The sequence below is a fragment of the Phragmites australis genome, chromosome 1 (assembly GCF_958298935.1).
Source record: "Phragmites australis chromosome 1, lpPhrAust1.1, whole genome shotgun sequence".
Taxonomy (NCBI): Eukaryota; Viridiplantae; Streptophyta; class Magnoliopsida; order Poales; family Poaceae; genus Phragmites; species Phragmites australis.
Genome location: NC_084921.1, coordinates 5523020 through 5536511, shown reverse-complemented (window position 1 = coordinate 5536511; position 13492 = coordinate 5523020). Strand labels below are relative to the sequence as shown.

The window sequence follows — 13492 nt, the reverse complement described above, 5'->3', positions numbered from 1 at the left end:
ACTTTCAAAGGCTAGTCCTATTTTAACAGATTATAAAGATTTTTCTCTCAAAAGCTCTCACCTATTACATTAACTAAGCACTCCTCTTCCTCTTCTCTAAGTCCGAAAATCAACACCATGTTCTGAGACAAGAGGTTTCTGAGACCTATCCGAGCCGCCTTGACTATCTCGGTGGACTTGAGCTTGCTAAAGAGTTTATCATAAGTCAATGTGTCATAACTAGATGAGTCTTCAATGCTTGAGATCTTAGCTTTCCATATGCTACGGTCAAGAGCATAGAGAAATTTGATCGCTCTCTTATGGTCAGAATGGGGGCAAACACCAATGAATCTAAAGTTACTAATAATTCTATCAAATATAGTAAACATAGCATCCAAAGATTCATTGGATCCTTACATAAATATTTGATATTCTTGGTTGTATGTGCTCTGACGCCTAGCCTTTCTTTGGTTGGGACCCTCATGAAAGACATTAAGGGTAGTCCAAATCTCATGGGCTGTACAGAGGTGCTAAACCTTGTCAAACTCATTTCGAATCAGGCTCGTGAACAAAATATTTCTATCCTTGTTGTTAACCTCATACTGTTCGATTTGAATCTGAGTCGTGCGAGCAGTAGGGATCTCATAGTTAGAATCAACTATTTCTTATATTGCACTTCCTTAGCTCAAAAGATAAGCCTCCATGCGCACCTTTCAGTACGAAAAATCACGGCTATCAAACAGAGGAATCTACCCACTTCTTCTCATTGTCACCTACGGATCACATAGACAGTTAAGGTCAACAGCCGATCAAACCAGCTCTGATATTAATTGTAGGAACAAGAACGACGACTAGGGGGGGGGTGTGAATAGCACCTCAACAATTTCTTTCAAAACAGAGAACCTTCTCCTATTTTGTCACTCAACGCAACTTAAAAATGGATCACAACAAAGTGCAATGCAAGATACAAAAACCACAGAAGAGACAGAAGAACCTAAAAGATATGAGTTGAACAGAACAACGCATCAAAAAATTAAAATCTAAAATTGAAAATCCAATTAATGGTGGGTCTCATGATTGGAATCGAACACTAGGTTCCACATCATACCAATATATGACTCATTCCCACACAAAGCTTGGATCTTGAGAAGAAACACCCAAAGATCAAAACAATGAACATCGGGTGAAGAAATTATCCAAGATGATAGATAAGAGGCAAGGGAATTCAATATCCAATTATGTACGTTTGTACGTAAATTTTATACCTCTAGCAACGAGAAGAAGCACTCCAACAAGGTGGGAAAAATTCAGCTTAAGCATGAAAATGAAAATTGCAACCAAATGATGAAAAACTTGCAAACTAGCAAGGGAACCAATAGAGAGAAACTAGAAGAAGGTGAATCCAAGCATGAGAAGGAAAATAAACTTTATTACTTTCAAAGGTTAGCCCTATTTTTGGCATATTATAAAGATTTTCCTCTCAAAAGCTCTCACCTAGTACATCGACTAAGCACTCTTCTTCCTCTCCTCTAAAACCCTAGCACAAGGCTCTCATATAAATAACTCAAGGGGCTCAAGTGGCTGGTTCCCCCTTCACAACAGACCTATCCCTCTATTTATAGACCTTGGGAGCTTCCTTTAATGCCAAATTTCCTTGTTCTCATAATACCTCTTGCTTACAATAGCCTCCTACCTACCACCAGAGAATTTTAGTCTATTTTCCGCTCCGTCCATCGAACGGTCGTGACAACTTCACGACTTAGCTTCGCCTCAACGCATGCTTTGCAATGAAGCCACAAGGACCCTATCTTGCGATCATGACCCTATCTTTTGCTCGGCCTCCTTGATTGTCTGGCACCAAGCATCCCGCTTAGCCTCGATCTCACCGTCGACCATCAAGCTGCATTCATCACTACACATCATAAGACAAGCAAACGTATATCTCCAAACCATCTCCAATTAATCCAACTTAAGAATCTTTAGTTGTCAATACAACTTGCAGAAATCGTGAACACCGGATGTTCCGGTTTGCACACCGGAACATCCGGTGTGTAACCTCCTCTGCTGTTTGTGCTCTTCACTGGAACATCCGGTGTAATTTTCGGGGTACTCACCTGATGAGGACATGCCACCGGTTACTCAAGTTACACATAAGCAAGTGTATGAAGGGCCAATTACGCGTAGCCGTGCAAAACTACTCCAAAAAGAGGTGAACTCACTCCTAGCTGAAATTAACTTCAATATACATGAGAATATTATACTACCTAAGTGTTCTACTTTGGTTGTACTTAGGTATACACATAAAGATGAGGACGCTTCTCTACGTGGGGACGAACTACAACAATCGGACCATGAGGATCAGACCAACAAGCCATCAAGATTGACCTTGACAGTTCGGACCATCAAAAGAAGCAGCCATAACTCCTTAATCCCGGAACCTTTGGAGGTGAATAAGTACTTGTTGGAAAGCTTATCAAGTCCACTTTCCAACCCAACAAACGGCTCATCATTTGGACTTCCGAGCAGAGAGTAATGACCATTTTACTGAAGGTTGCGCAGAAGCCCAGGAGATGCGCAGGAATTGAAGACCACTTCGTGAATGCTTCAACCAGTTGGCCTTCCACCTTCCAACGTGGTGACTTCAGTTCATACCCAACTAGGAGGGTTGTTCCTAGTATAAATATCACCTATATGCTACTAGAAAAGGACTTTTGATCATTTTGAGAACCCGATACGGTATTGCAGCCGAGTGGCTGAGTGTCTTACACACCTTTATTCTTGCGAGTTCTTCTTGGGCTTGTGAGAGATCTCTCTGAGGTCCCCTACTTCGTGCTCTACGGTTTCTAGTTAGGCTGCACCGTTTTGTGTGGATTAGTCCCGGTTTGTGGTTCTACGATCGTTCGGAGATCGAGTCGAAGTCCTCAAGGTTTCGGCGTCTCTCTCCCGATCGCTTGGTCGCATCCAACCTTGGTCAGGTATAAAGCTAGTTACCCTCTGTTTCTACAGCAAGTTATCCTTTGTTCTTAATCCTATTGTCGTGAAGATCGGGCCATCCCCTTGCCGATTCATATCGGTACCTATCATCATCGGAACTTTTGGTGTTAATACCGGAACTTCCGATGTTCAGTACAACACATAACCCTCCAAAAATTCTTCTATGCAAGAAATGATCAGGCGTCATCACCGGAACTTCCTGAGTACTCACCAGAACTTTCGGTATCAACACCGGAACTTCCGATGTTCAATATAACACAAAACCCTTCGAAAAATTCTTCAAGAAATGGTCCGACACGCACAAAACTCGAGCACCGGACCTTCCAATGAGGTCGGAACTTCTGGTGTGCACACCAGAACTTCCGGTGTGTATAATTTTCCTAAAATCAGAGATAAAACTTCTAACACATTTTTTTGTCGAACTTTGATTAGACATGATCATAATTTCAATACATAGACACTCTTAAGCAAACCCAAAAATTATCAAACCGAAATAACAACTTTGTCAATCACTAATCACAAATAAACCAAGGTGCATTTCAACTTGGTTTTTCACATCAAACACTATTTCGTCCCTTTACTACAAAAGAGCGAGGAACTTTGAGTTTTGACTCTAATACGCTGCAAAATACCAGATATGTCTTCCACCTTGCTGCTCTCAAGGATGGAGCTTAATTATACAAGTAAAGCATCTAGCTATCTCCAAAAGAGCCTGGTACAACTGACCATGGGGAGGAAGGGGCTTGATTCATCGCGGTTGGCCACGGCGCCAATGGAGAGGAGCGGAGGAAGATGCAGGCAAGGTTGTCTCCATATGAGGTGAGGGACAAGAAACTTGGCAAGGTGAAAGAGGGACGTGAGTAAAGTAAGGAACATGAGGTGTGAGGAGGGTAGAGTTTACCATGCAACCACTAGTCAATCCGGCGAAGTGGGTAGAGAGGCGTCGAACAACGATGGTATACAGGCATGCGCTAGAAGTGTCGGAGCTAGGGTTCCAACGACAGTCGGGGAGGAAGCCGGCATGGCGACGTCATGTCAGGGGAGGAGTACGAATGCTGCGGAGGACTTGGTAGGGAAGAAGCCTAGTTTGGCTGGGCCTCCTTCCAAAGTGGCCCCTCAATGCAAGTTAAAGAAAGCGCAAATGGCACGGGCCCACTTGTCAACTCCACGACCTGTCAGGTGATAGAAAGACGAAGTAGAAAAACATACGTGCAACGTAAAGCCGCTTCCCAGGAAAGAAGACGGGTTAGCAGTACATGCAGCCTCCCTCGTCCTCCTCTCGCCACTCTCTTAAGGTTAATTAAATCCATGCCATTACAAATGTGTAGAAATAAAAAATACCATTATAAATTAGCTATTCGTAATCATGTCATTATAAATCTTGTTTTACCACAACCATACCATTTTATACGCTCCGGACATATTCTGACACCACCATATCTCTGTATGGTCCTAAATGCCCCCGGTCCGAGCTGACTCATCTCACTTTTCTCCCTAGCCTTCTCTTGTGGCAAAGAAGAGCTTGAGCTGGGGGCTCTGGAGTCCGGAGCTCCAGCAGTGGCTCCCCCCATAGACAGGGTGGAGAGCGTGAACGCAGCGCCCCCATCGATGGTGAGCGTTGATGCGAGCTGCGCTTGGAAGTTGCATGTCCAAAGCAGCGCGGGCGCGCGTGGGAGGAGCCCGGAGGCGGACGCGGAGGCGAGGAGGCTGAGCCGGCAATAGAGCACATGCTTCCGCGACAGGACAATGCTGTGCATAGGCGCCCGTGAGGTGGGAGTGGGCCAACAGCTTGAGCTGTGGTGGTGAGAACGAGAGCGGAGAGAGGAGGAGCACGCGCTTGAGGTGCGCCTTTGCAGCGGGGGCAGCATGGACGGGAGTGGCTCGAGGTGCGCCTTGGCGGCGAGGGAGGTGCGGACGAGAGAAGCGAGAGGAGGAGGGTCACATGCTCGAGGTGAGCCTTGGCACCACGGTTGTCGAGGAGGAGCGAAGTGAGGCGGAGCCACGCGCGGGCCAATAACTTGAGCCGCAACAACGCGGATGGGAGTGGCAAGAGGAGGAGGAGCGCTCTCTCGAGGTGCGCCTTGGTGCCACGGTTGTCGAGGAGGAGCGAGGTGAGGCGGAGCCACGCGTGGGCTAGTAGCTTGAGCCGCAACAATGGTAGCACCGACTACGTTACTGTCAAGGAGCGAGGCCAGGCGGAGCCACGCGTGGGCCTCGACGAGCGGGAGGAGCGTGGTGCGCGTGGGGCGCAGCGCGGACTCAAGGCAAGAGGCGACAACTGAGAAGTCATGTTGGCGCTCGGCCTCCTCCGCTAACACGAGTAGCCCATCCATCGCCACCAACACACTTGCTCATGAGCCTAGGAGAAGGCTGAGGAGAAGAGTGAGACGAGTCAGCTCGAACTGAGGGTATTTTGGACTATACGGATATACGAGAGCGTGTCAGAATATGTCCTGAACATTAAAAATATTGGTATTGTAAAACTAATATAGTTATAAATAGTCAATTTATAATAGTATTTTTTTGATTCGTACAAATTTGCAATAGCTCGGATCGAATTAACCGCTCTCTTAACGGCGACGGAAGAAAACGCCATGTCTCCGGTCTCCACGCGCTTCCTCCGCCTTACTCGCCTCCGCGTGAGGTAGCTTACATCCCACCCCACATCTCTCTCTGCCTCTCGCCATGGGCGCCGCCGCCAACCACGAGGAGGAGTCCAGTCCCCTCCTCCCCGCGGCTAGCGCCGCCGCGGGCCAGAAGCTCCCGCGGGATCCGGCTCCGTCTCCGGCTCCTGTGGCCGTGAAGTGTTGCGCCAACGGGGTCCCGGTCGTGATGGGCGAGCCGGTCGCAGCCCACGCCGTCGGCGGCGTCCCGCGGGAGAGCTGGGACTCGGGGATCCTCTCCTGCCTCGGCCGCAACGACGAGTTCTGCAGCAGCGACCTCGAAGTGTGTAAGTGCGCCTACTCGACCCCAGATCCTCTTGGTTTGGGATGCGCTTAATTTTCTAGAGATGCGCGTGATTTCGCGTTTGGTGATCTCGGGGAGGAATAGGTCGTTGTATTGTATTACCTCGATCGAGCTCGATTTTAGCGCAAATGTTTAGATTATTTTGGAGTTTTCAGTACTTTTGGCAATGAAGGCCTAGATGATGTTAGATTTGGTGTGCAACATCTATTCTATTGGTTGAATTTTGGGCGTAATTTTGTAGCTGAACAGAAACTAGGATGCTACGGCAACATTTAATTTGAATTTAGTCGCTGTGGGTTTCTGTCAATTCAAAGTGTTTCGCTTATCAATGCCAATTATGGAATCATGGCACAACAGGGCCTCGAAAATGGCACAACATATCTATTTCATGATATCAGACAGCTCTAAGCAACGGGACACATTTTCTTGTTGAAATGGTCCTTTCTAGCTGGCGAATTGTTCCTGTAAAGGTAAAGTTGCTATGAGTACTAGACGTTGTATGATTTATTTCAGGATTAAGTTGATTTTCCCTGACTAGGATTCACCTTGTGCATTTTTTCTGGAACCTGCAAATAACTGTACGCTACCTCAAATTTGATATTCTCAAAATGGCAGTTCCAAATGGTCCTAGATGAATTTCACGTCTTAGTTCTAATTATTGACTTGTTCAATTAAGGGACGAGCTAAAATCACTATTGACAGCGCTGTCCTAATTGGTTTGTGCAATTAAGCGATGAGCTAACTTTTCTAGTGGCAATGCTGTTTTAATTAATTTTGTGCAATTAACTGGTGAGCTAAATTTTCTCTTGAAAGTGCTATCCTAACCAGCCAACAGCAACTGACTTGCACTTGCTCCTATAATAGTTGATTGATTGTGACTGTCGAAGCCGTAGCATTTTACCCATTCAACTACCTACCATTTCTCTCTTTATTTTTACTTTGTTCCTTCTAGCTTTGTTTGATACTGTATGTCCGGATTCTTGCTATGAATTTGGTGCCTATTAGTCATGCTTGTATGTAGAGTTGTAGACTATTCCCTGAAAGGTTGTCCACTGAATCCTTTTCACTTTCAGATTACTTATCATGTATTACAATTAATTGATGACAATGATGACTTCTGAACTTGTCTGGCAAAAAATATTAGTTGAACATTATGTGGCATATTTATTTATTAGCCCACTTATTAAACATTGTTTGGATGTTATCATCAGGTCTTCTTGGAAGCATAGCACCATGTGTGCTGTATGGTAGTAATGTTGAGAGACTTGCAGCAGGACAAGGCACTTTTGCAAACAGCTGCTTGCCCTATACTGGCCTCTATATGCTTGGGTACTCTCTGTTTGGGTGGAACTGCCTAGCTCCATGGTTCTCTCATCCCACTCGTACTGCTATTCGTCGAAGTTTCAATCTTGAGGTAAGTTTTTCTACCTGCCTGTGTTTATTCTTCTTCTTGTATATGATTTTCCCATTCTGCAGCGAGCTGGTGTCCATTTTTAGTTGTCACTGTTGAAAGTTATGGAAGTACTGAGCTGAGACTTGCATACTGTACAATTATTTGCACTCATTTTTTGGCTCCATGTGACTCGGAACTTCTGCTCTCTATGTTTCGGACCTAGACTCGTTCTAATGCTGCTGCAGGCAGTATGCTTACAGGGTTCTTTGAATGCTTCTGTTCAGGGTAGCTTTGAGGCTTTCACCAGGCAATGCGGGTGCTTCCGTGGTCTCCTTGAGGATGAGGAGAGGCGTGAGCACCTAGAGGTTGCCTGCGACCTTGCGACTCACTACCTCTGTCACCCTTGCGCCCTCTGCCAGGAGGGGCGCGAGCTGCGCCGCAGGGTCCCTCACCCTGGATTCAACAACGGGCGCTCCGTCTTTGTCATGATGCCACCCATGGAGCAGACCATGGGACGTGGCATGTGAGCTATTCCGGCTTGGCAGCTCGCCCTAGCTGGATTTCTGCAATGTCTCGTGTTGTCAGTCTGCTACTTGTGCCCTTCATTATTTTGCCTGTTCGTCGGTAAATACGAGTTTGTAATATGAGATCATGTGAGACAGTGGGGTCTGTGTTCTCCTTATCGACTACTGTATGGATTCTGAATTACAATGTGTCACCAGTGTGTTCGCAATCCTCCATGGACTTGTTAAATGTAAGTTTACCTTGGTGTATCCTTGTCGCTGCTGTTGTTATGCCATGACAAAACATTTGTTAAGCTGAGACATACATCTCGACACCTGCATGATAACTGCGGTTGTGAATTTACTAGGGATTAGTTGGGGAATAAATTGTAATCTGAATTGAATCCTGCAACCGAAACAAATTGAATCGACAACATTTGGCTCACCAATTAGCCCTGTACTTTCCAATATCTGGAATGGAACAAAGCAGCGAGTGCCGAGTGGCATCGACTTCTTGACATCTTTTTTTCCTTTTGTTTTTTGAACTGACTTCTTGACATCTCTTTTCTTTTTCTTTTTCTTTTTTAACTGAAAAATCAGTTAAAAAAAGAAAAAGAAAAGTAATATTCACTTTGCTAACAGCACACAGAGAAGACACATGCACAATTTGGGAATTCTTATATTGTAGTGAGGGGCTCTTCTTTAAGTTTTTTCAACATATGTAACTGATGAGATGAGCCTATGTTATAACACTCTCCCTTGATACTTATCGAGCATCGTGCCTCATCAAAAACTCCTTCCGAAAACCCAATGAAAAAACAGTAAGGAGAAAAGAATGCATAACTTATGTATCTTACAATTGCACATTTCAAAACTTCCGGTTAGTAGTACTTAAATAAAATTAGAATTCGATGATGCCAACCATCAAAGATATTAATTTTGACAACACAATAAAACCTCCAACTTGACTAATACCTTGGATTTTCACAACACGAACAAAAAATAGCTTGAACGGGAGAGTGCCTACCAGGGTGGAGGGAGAAGAGAAGTGGAAGCAGGTTCCACCAACGCAGTCATCGGACGGAGCCTCGTCGCACCCGATGTCGCCCTTGCTCGCTAGCAGAGGACTAGGGCAGCGACCAGACGGGGAGGAGGCTGAGGAGGGCGTGTCGACGAGCTCCAAAGGAGGCCACCAGCCCGAGAGGAGGGCATGGCGGTGAGCTGGTAGGACAGAGGGAATAAAGGATTTGGGCGATGGACTAGGTCACTCAAGAGTTTTTTAATAATATTATTTTATTGGAAAATTATAAAAATAATAACCAAATTCAAAAAAAATTGCAAGAATAGGTACTTGTCGGTACGTGGAATACCGACAAGGTACCTTGTTAGTACTTCGAATGCCAACAACTTACGTGGCACTAGGCCTAGGGACCTGTCGGCATGTGGAATACCGATAGGTTGTGGGCCCAGCTAAACGGGGGTGCCACGTAGACTTTGCGTGGAGCGTAGTTACCTGTCGGTATTTCGAATGCCGAACATGTTATGGCTTGTCGGCACAAGGAATGCCAACAGGTGCAACGTTAGTCCTGTCGGCATTTCGCGTGCCGACAAGCCTTTGTATATTCCACGACCGTCGATTTCTCTTCAACGCACGACTGTACATAGCGGGCAGTGACAAGCGGCGACGACGAGCGTCGACGATGACCGGGCTGCAGGGGGAGGGGCGGGGTGGCTTGCGGTGGGCAGCAGCATGCAGCGTGCAGCGGTTGCCGGCAGGCGGGCAGCGAGCAGAGCGGCGTCGATATGTTTTTTTAAATAGTTAGAATTAGTTAGAAATTTAGAGTAGTTGTCATACCCGGTTTTAACGGATAAAATCAGATACGGCTTATGTGTACCTAGGATGTTCAACACACATAAGGATGTCACAGGTGAAGTAACAAAAGAAATACTTTTATAGAATAAACGTTTAACTCTTACATCAATTGATATATATTATCTTCTATGTAGATATCGGCAGTAGAACAGAAGCACTAACAACACCGCAGGCAACCGACCGGGAGACACACGTCTAGAACGTCACAAGCTTGTCTTGATAGTCTTCAACATCTTCACTCACTAAGCAGCACCATACATATCACATAGCATTGGAAAAATAGCAAGTATGAGCACATGACACACTCAACAAGTATACATGAGAATAATGATATGCAAGCTTATAACAATGACAGGCTAACACAAGGTTTATTTGCATAAATGCGAGTAAATAAAACAATTGAACTTTTAAAACATTGAGCAGCTATTAAGTGAATGTAACCCCAATTAAACCAACCTTTATCCAACACCCAAGGTTGACTATCCTGCAAACCATAACCACTAGTACCATGAGTTTCACCAAACCATAACCACAACTATTCCACCAACATATCCAAAACCATATCCCAAAACTAACTAATCATGTGAGGATCCAAGTCACCCATAACCGCGGACTCGGCTGATATATCAAATTTTACACTCTATAGAGGTTGTCCACATTTCCCCACGAGACATGATTTCATCACCTGCAAGCAAGTGACTAAACTCTCCATTCTACCAGTGCTGATTAGGCACATATCACACTACCTAAGGTGTGCGGCCAGGAGATCACTGCAAGACTGTTACAAAGTTTCCTCCAGTATGTGCATGCTCGCTGAGGTTTCACTGCCAAGGTTTACAGAATTCCCTTTCAACCCAGAAGCTCCCTCTTGCGCCACATGGTTCACAAGATCCAGGATCCCTTCCCCACACATCCACTACCACTAACCAAAAATACATCCACTCCTACCATTTGGCATACACAAATTGGAATCCACTAATTAATAAGCCAGGCCTCCCCATAAGGGCTCATGGTTAATACGTTACTTATTGGGTTGTCGCTTCATGAATTGATCCTTACTTAGGTTACTTGTGCAAAAACTAAAGTAATGACATAACCATGACAATCACCACAACCACTTTGCTCAAGGCCTAAGGTTTCATATTGCTAAACCATTAACAAGTTAACCATCATTGTTGCATATATTTATTAATCAAGTTTATGATATTTCCCAGTATCCCAGAAGCATAGCTAAGCAATCTACCCATAAATGACACCTAACCATAAACCACCTAGGTTCTAAGGGATTATAAGGGAAAGACTTGGAAAAACCCTAACATAGGCAACTACCCATCATATTGACAGACATCGCATGTAATTTGTAAAACAAAATATTTAAAAATATAGGTTCAAGATGATCAAGAAGTACACTTGCATTTTACCTAACGCTGCTCAGTGTTGACGAAACCTTAGTCTTGAAATCCCTCGAACAGATCCGAAGCGTTATCGACTAATCACGGATTCTATCGGAAAACAAAAGTAACATCGAATGAACACCAAATAAACTCCAAATTACAAAAACAATAGGAATAAAATGATAGATTGGGATATTTGATTGAGCTGAACAAGAAGAACAGAATTGACTGGAGTTCTTATGAAGAAGGATAAGGTTATAAAGATTTGGATGTTAGCAAGGGAAAACTACTATAAATATATGAGAATTGACACCTAAAACTGGCATTATTGGATATATCATGTTTTTAGAAAAAAATGAGTGCAAGAATCACTCAAATCGGAGCTAAAACAGAGAGGTTATGGCTATTTAAAGATCCAAAGGTTTTTATGTAAAAAGGCTATTTTTTGAAATTGTTTTTTTACTGGAAATAGGAGAATTATTGATTGGGCATGGCATTTATGATGTGGTAGACTGACTAGGATGACAAGTCAGCCAATTCGGTGATGTGGCAGGATGATGTGGTAGGCTAACAATGCACATATGCTGATGTGGCAAGTAAATTGGTTCTGGACCACCGGATTTTGATCCGATGGCTTAGATTTGTGGATCGGGTGTATGGATCTAGGGGAACCAAGAAGAGGGCACGAGGTAGGCTCGGCTCATGGGCCTTACTGTGGACTAGAGGCGATGGAGATCACGGGAGGCAGCGGCCTGTCACCAGAGCTCTGCTGGAATTGAGCTCTGGCTCGTCGGCAGTGACGTTGAGTGGCGGAGGAGGACCGTGGCGGCGTGGCGAGAACAGCGGGGTGGGTGGTGTTGGTGGGGACGCTGCGACACGAGCTGGTGGGATCAGATAGTGGACGTGGCTCACAATCGTCAATGGGAAGGGTGCTCCTGTGATCGGGAACCAAATGTGAGGGCACGGGAATGCTCAGCAGGAGACACCGAAGCTTTTGGGTGGTTAGGCGGCGGCAAAGCGGCGTTAGGGTGGCTTGTCATCGAGATTGGCCAAGGGGCAATAATGGCGGCGGGGGTGGCTTTGGGATTTTGGCGACTCAATGAGATAGGGCTCAGGGAGGTGGCAATTTGTGGTGGTAGGTCATGGGAGGGGCACTCGGTTGCTTATATAGGCGGCGGCTCAAGGAGTCCGAGGTGAGGCGCGACGAAGGTGGCAAGGGTGGGGGCACGTTCGACGCTGGCTAGCGAGCGGGCTGTTGGAGAGCAGAGACAGGCGGGGTGAACGACGCTAGCCGGGGCGCGACCCACGCGGGAGAGTAGGCGAGCGGGGTAGGAAAAACAGGCTCACCGGTTGGAGGCTGGGCTGAGAGGGGAAAGGAGGGCAAGCCGATGGGCTTGGCTCGGGCTTGGAATGGGATTTAGGATTATGTTTGGGTCTGGTTAGGATTTAGAGTTTTGGGAATTTCAGAAAAGAAGGAAGCACAATAAGAGCCAAATAAAATAGCAAATAAAATCTATAAATTGTAGGAAAATTCTAGAAAGATTTTGAAAATTTAGAAGCCAATAAAAATATTTTGACTCATAAAAATATTTTGGTATTTTGAAATTTAAATTTAACTCAAATGAATTCAGATAAAATCCAAATGAGCTCAAATAAAATCCAATAAAAACCAGAGAAAATCAACATCTCAGAATAAAACCTAAATGCCTATTTTTAGCATGAATGCATTTAGACAAATAATAACCTTATTCAAATTTGAATTTGAATTTAGAAAATAGAATTTTTCCTATTCTAATTATTTAATCTATCATCTAATCTTAGAAAATTTTAGAAATTTGAGAAATCTGAAAATCAGGGTGTGACAGTAGTTAGGAAGTAGATGTAGTTAAAAAAAATTAGGAGTAGTTAGAAAATTGTAAAAAATTAGGAGTAGGTAGAAAAACCATAAGTGATTTAGGAAAAATAGTAGAAAATAGTTAGAATTTAGGAATAGTTAGAAAAATTAGAAAATTAGTTAGAAAAATTAGGAGTACATACGAAAACTATAGGAAAATAGTTAGATAACATTAGAGAAATGTCGAGTAGAGTGGATGATTTAGAAAAATAAGGATATGAAATATAGAATAGAGTAGGTATGGTTTGGAAATTAATTAAAGGTAGAAAATATAGTATAGTTAGTTTGGAAATGTAGAATAGTTAGAAAAGTTCAAATATTTTGGTAATGTAGAGTTAAAATAGGTGATTTAATATGAATTTAAAATTGGATATTATTATGTGTACACATTTTTTTTGTCAATGTAGGAATTTTACATTTGAATTGTTGTGGATTTTCGCAGAATTGTATTTAGAATGGAAGGGAACAAATGTGATTCATTTAAAATTTAGAGTA

At 44.1% G+C, this 13492-nt stretch overlaps 1 protein-coding gene across 1 annotated transcript; it reads left to right on the top strand.

Moving 5' to 3' along the window:
* Nucleotides 1–5533: 5533 nt before the first annotated feature.
* On the top strand, nucleotides 5534–8038 carry LOC133888327 (cell number regulator 8-like). The gene is made up of 3 exons (XM_062328559.1): nucleotides 5534–5923; nucleotides 7152–7354; nucleotides 7618–8038. Exons 1-3 carry the CDS (start codon nucleotides 5659–5661, stop codon nucleotides 7858–7860), a joined length of 711 nt encoding a protein of 236 aa, XP_062184543.1. The 5' UTR covers nucleotides 5534–5658; the 3' UTR covers nucleotides 7861–8038.
* Nucleotides 8039–13492: the final 5454 nt, after the last annotated feature.

Coding starts and splice junctions, on each gene's coding strand:
- LOC133888327 (XM_062328559.1), top strand. CDS start 5,659: ATGGGCGCCGCCGCCAACCACGAGGAGGAGTCCAGTCCCCTCCTCCCC. Junction 5,924..7,151: donor CAGCAGCGACCTCGAAGTGT/GTAAGTGCGCCT, acceptor TGTTATCATCAG/GTCTTCTTGGAAGCATAGCA. Junction 7,355..7,617: donor GTCGAAGTTTCAATCTTGAG/GTAAGTTTTTCT, acceptor GCTTCTGTTCAG/GGTAGCTTTGAGGCTTTCAC.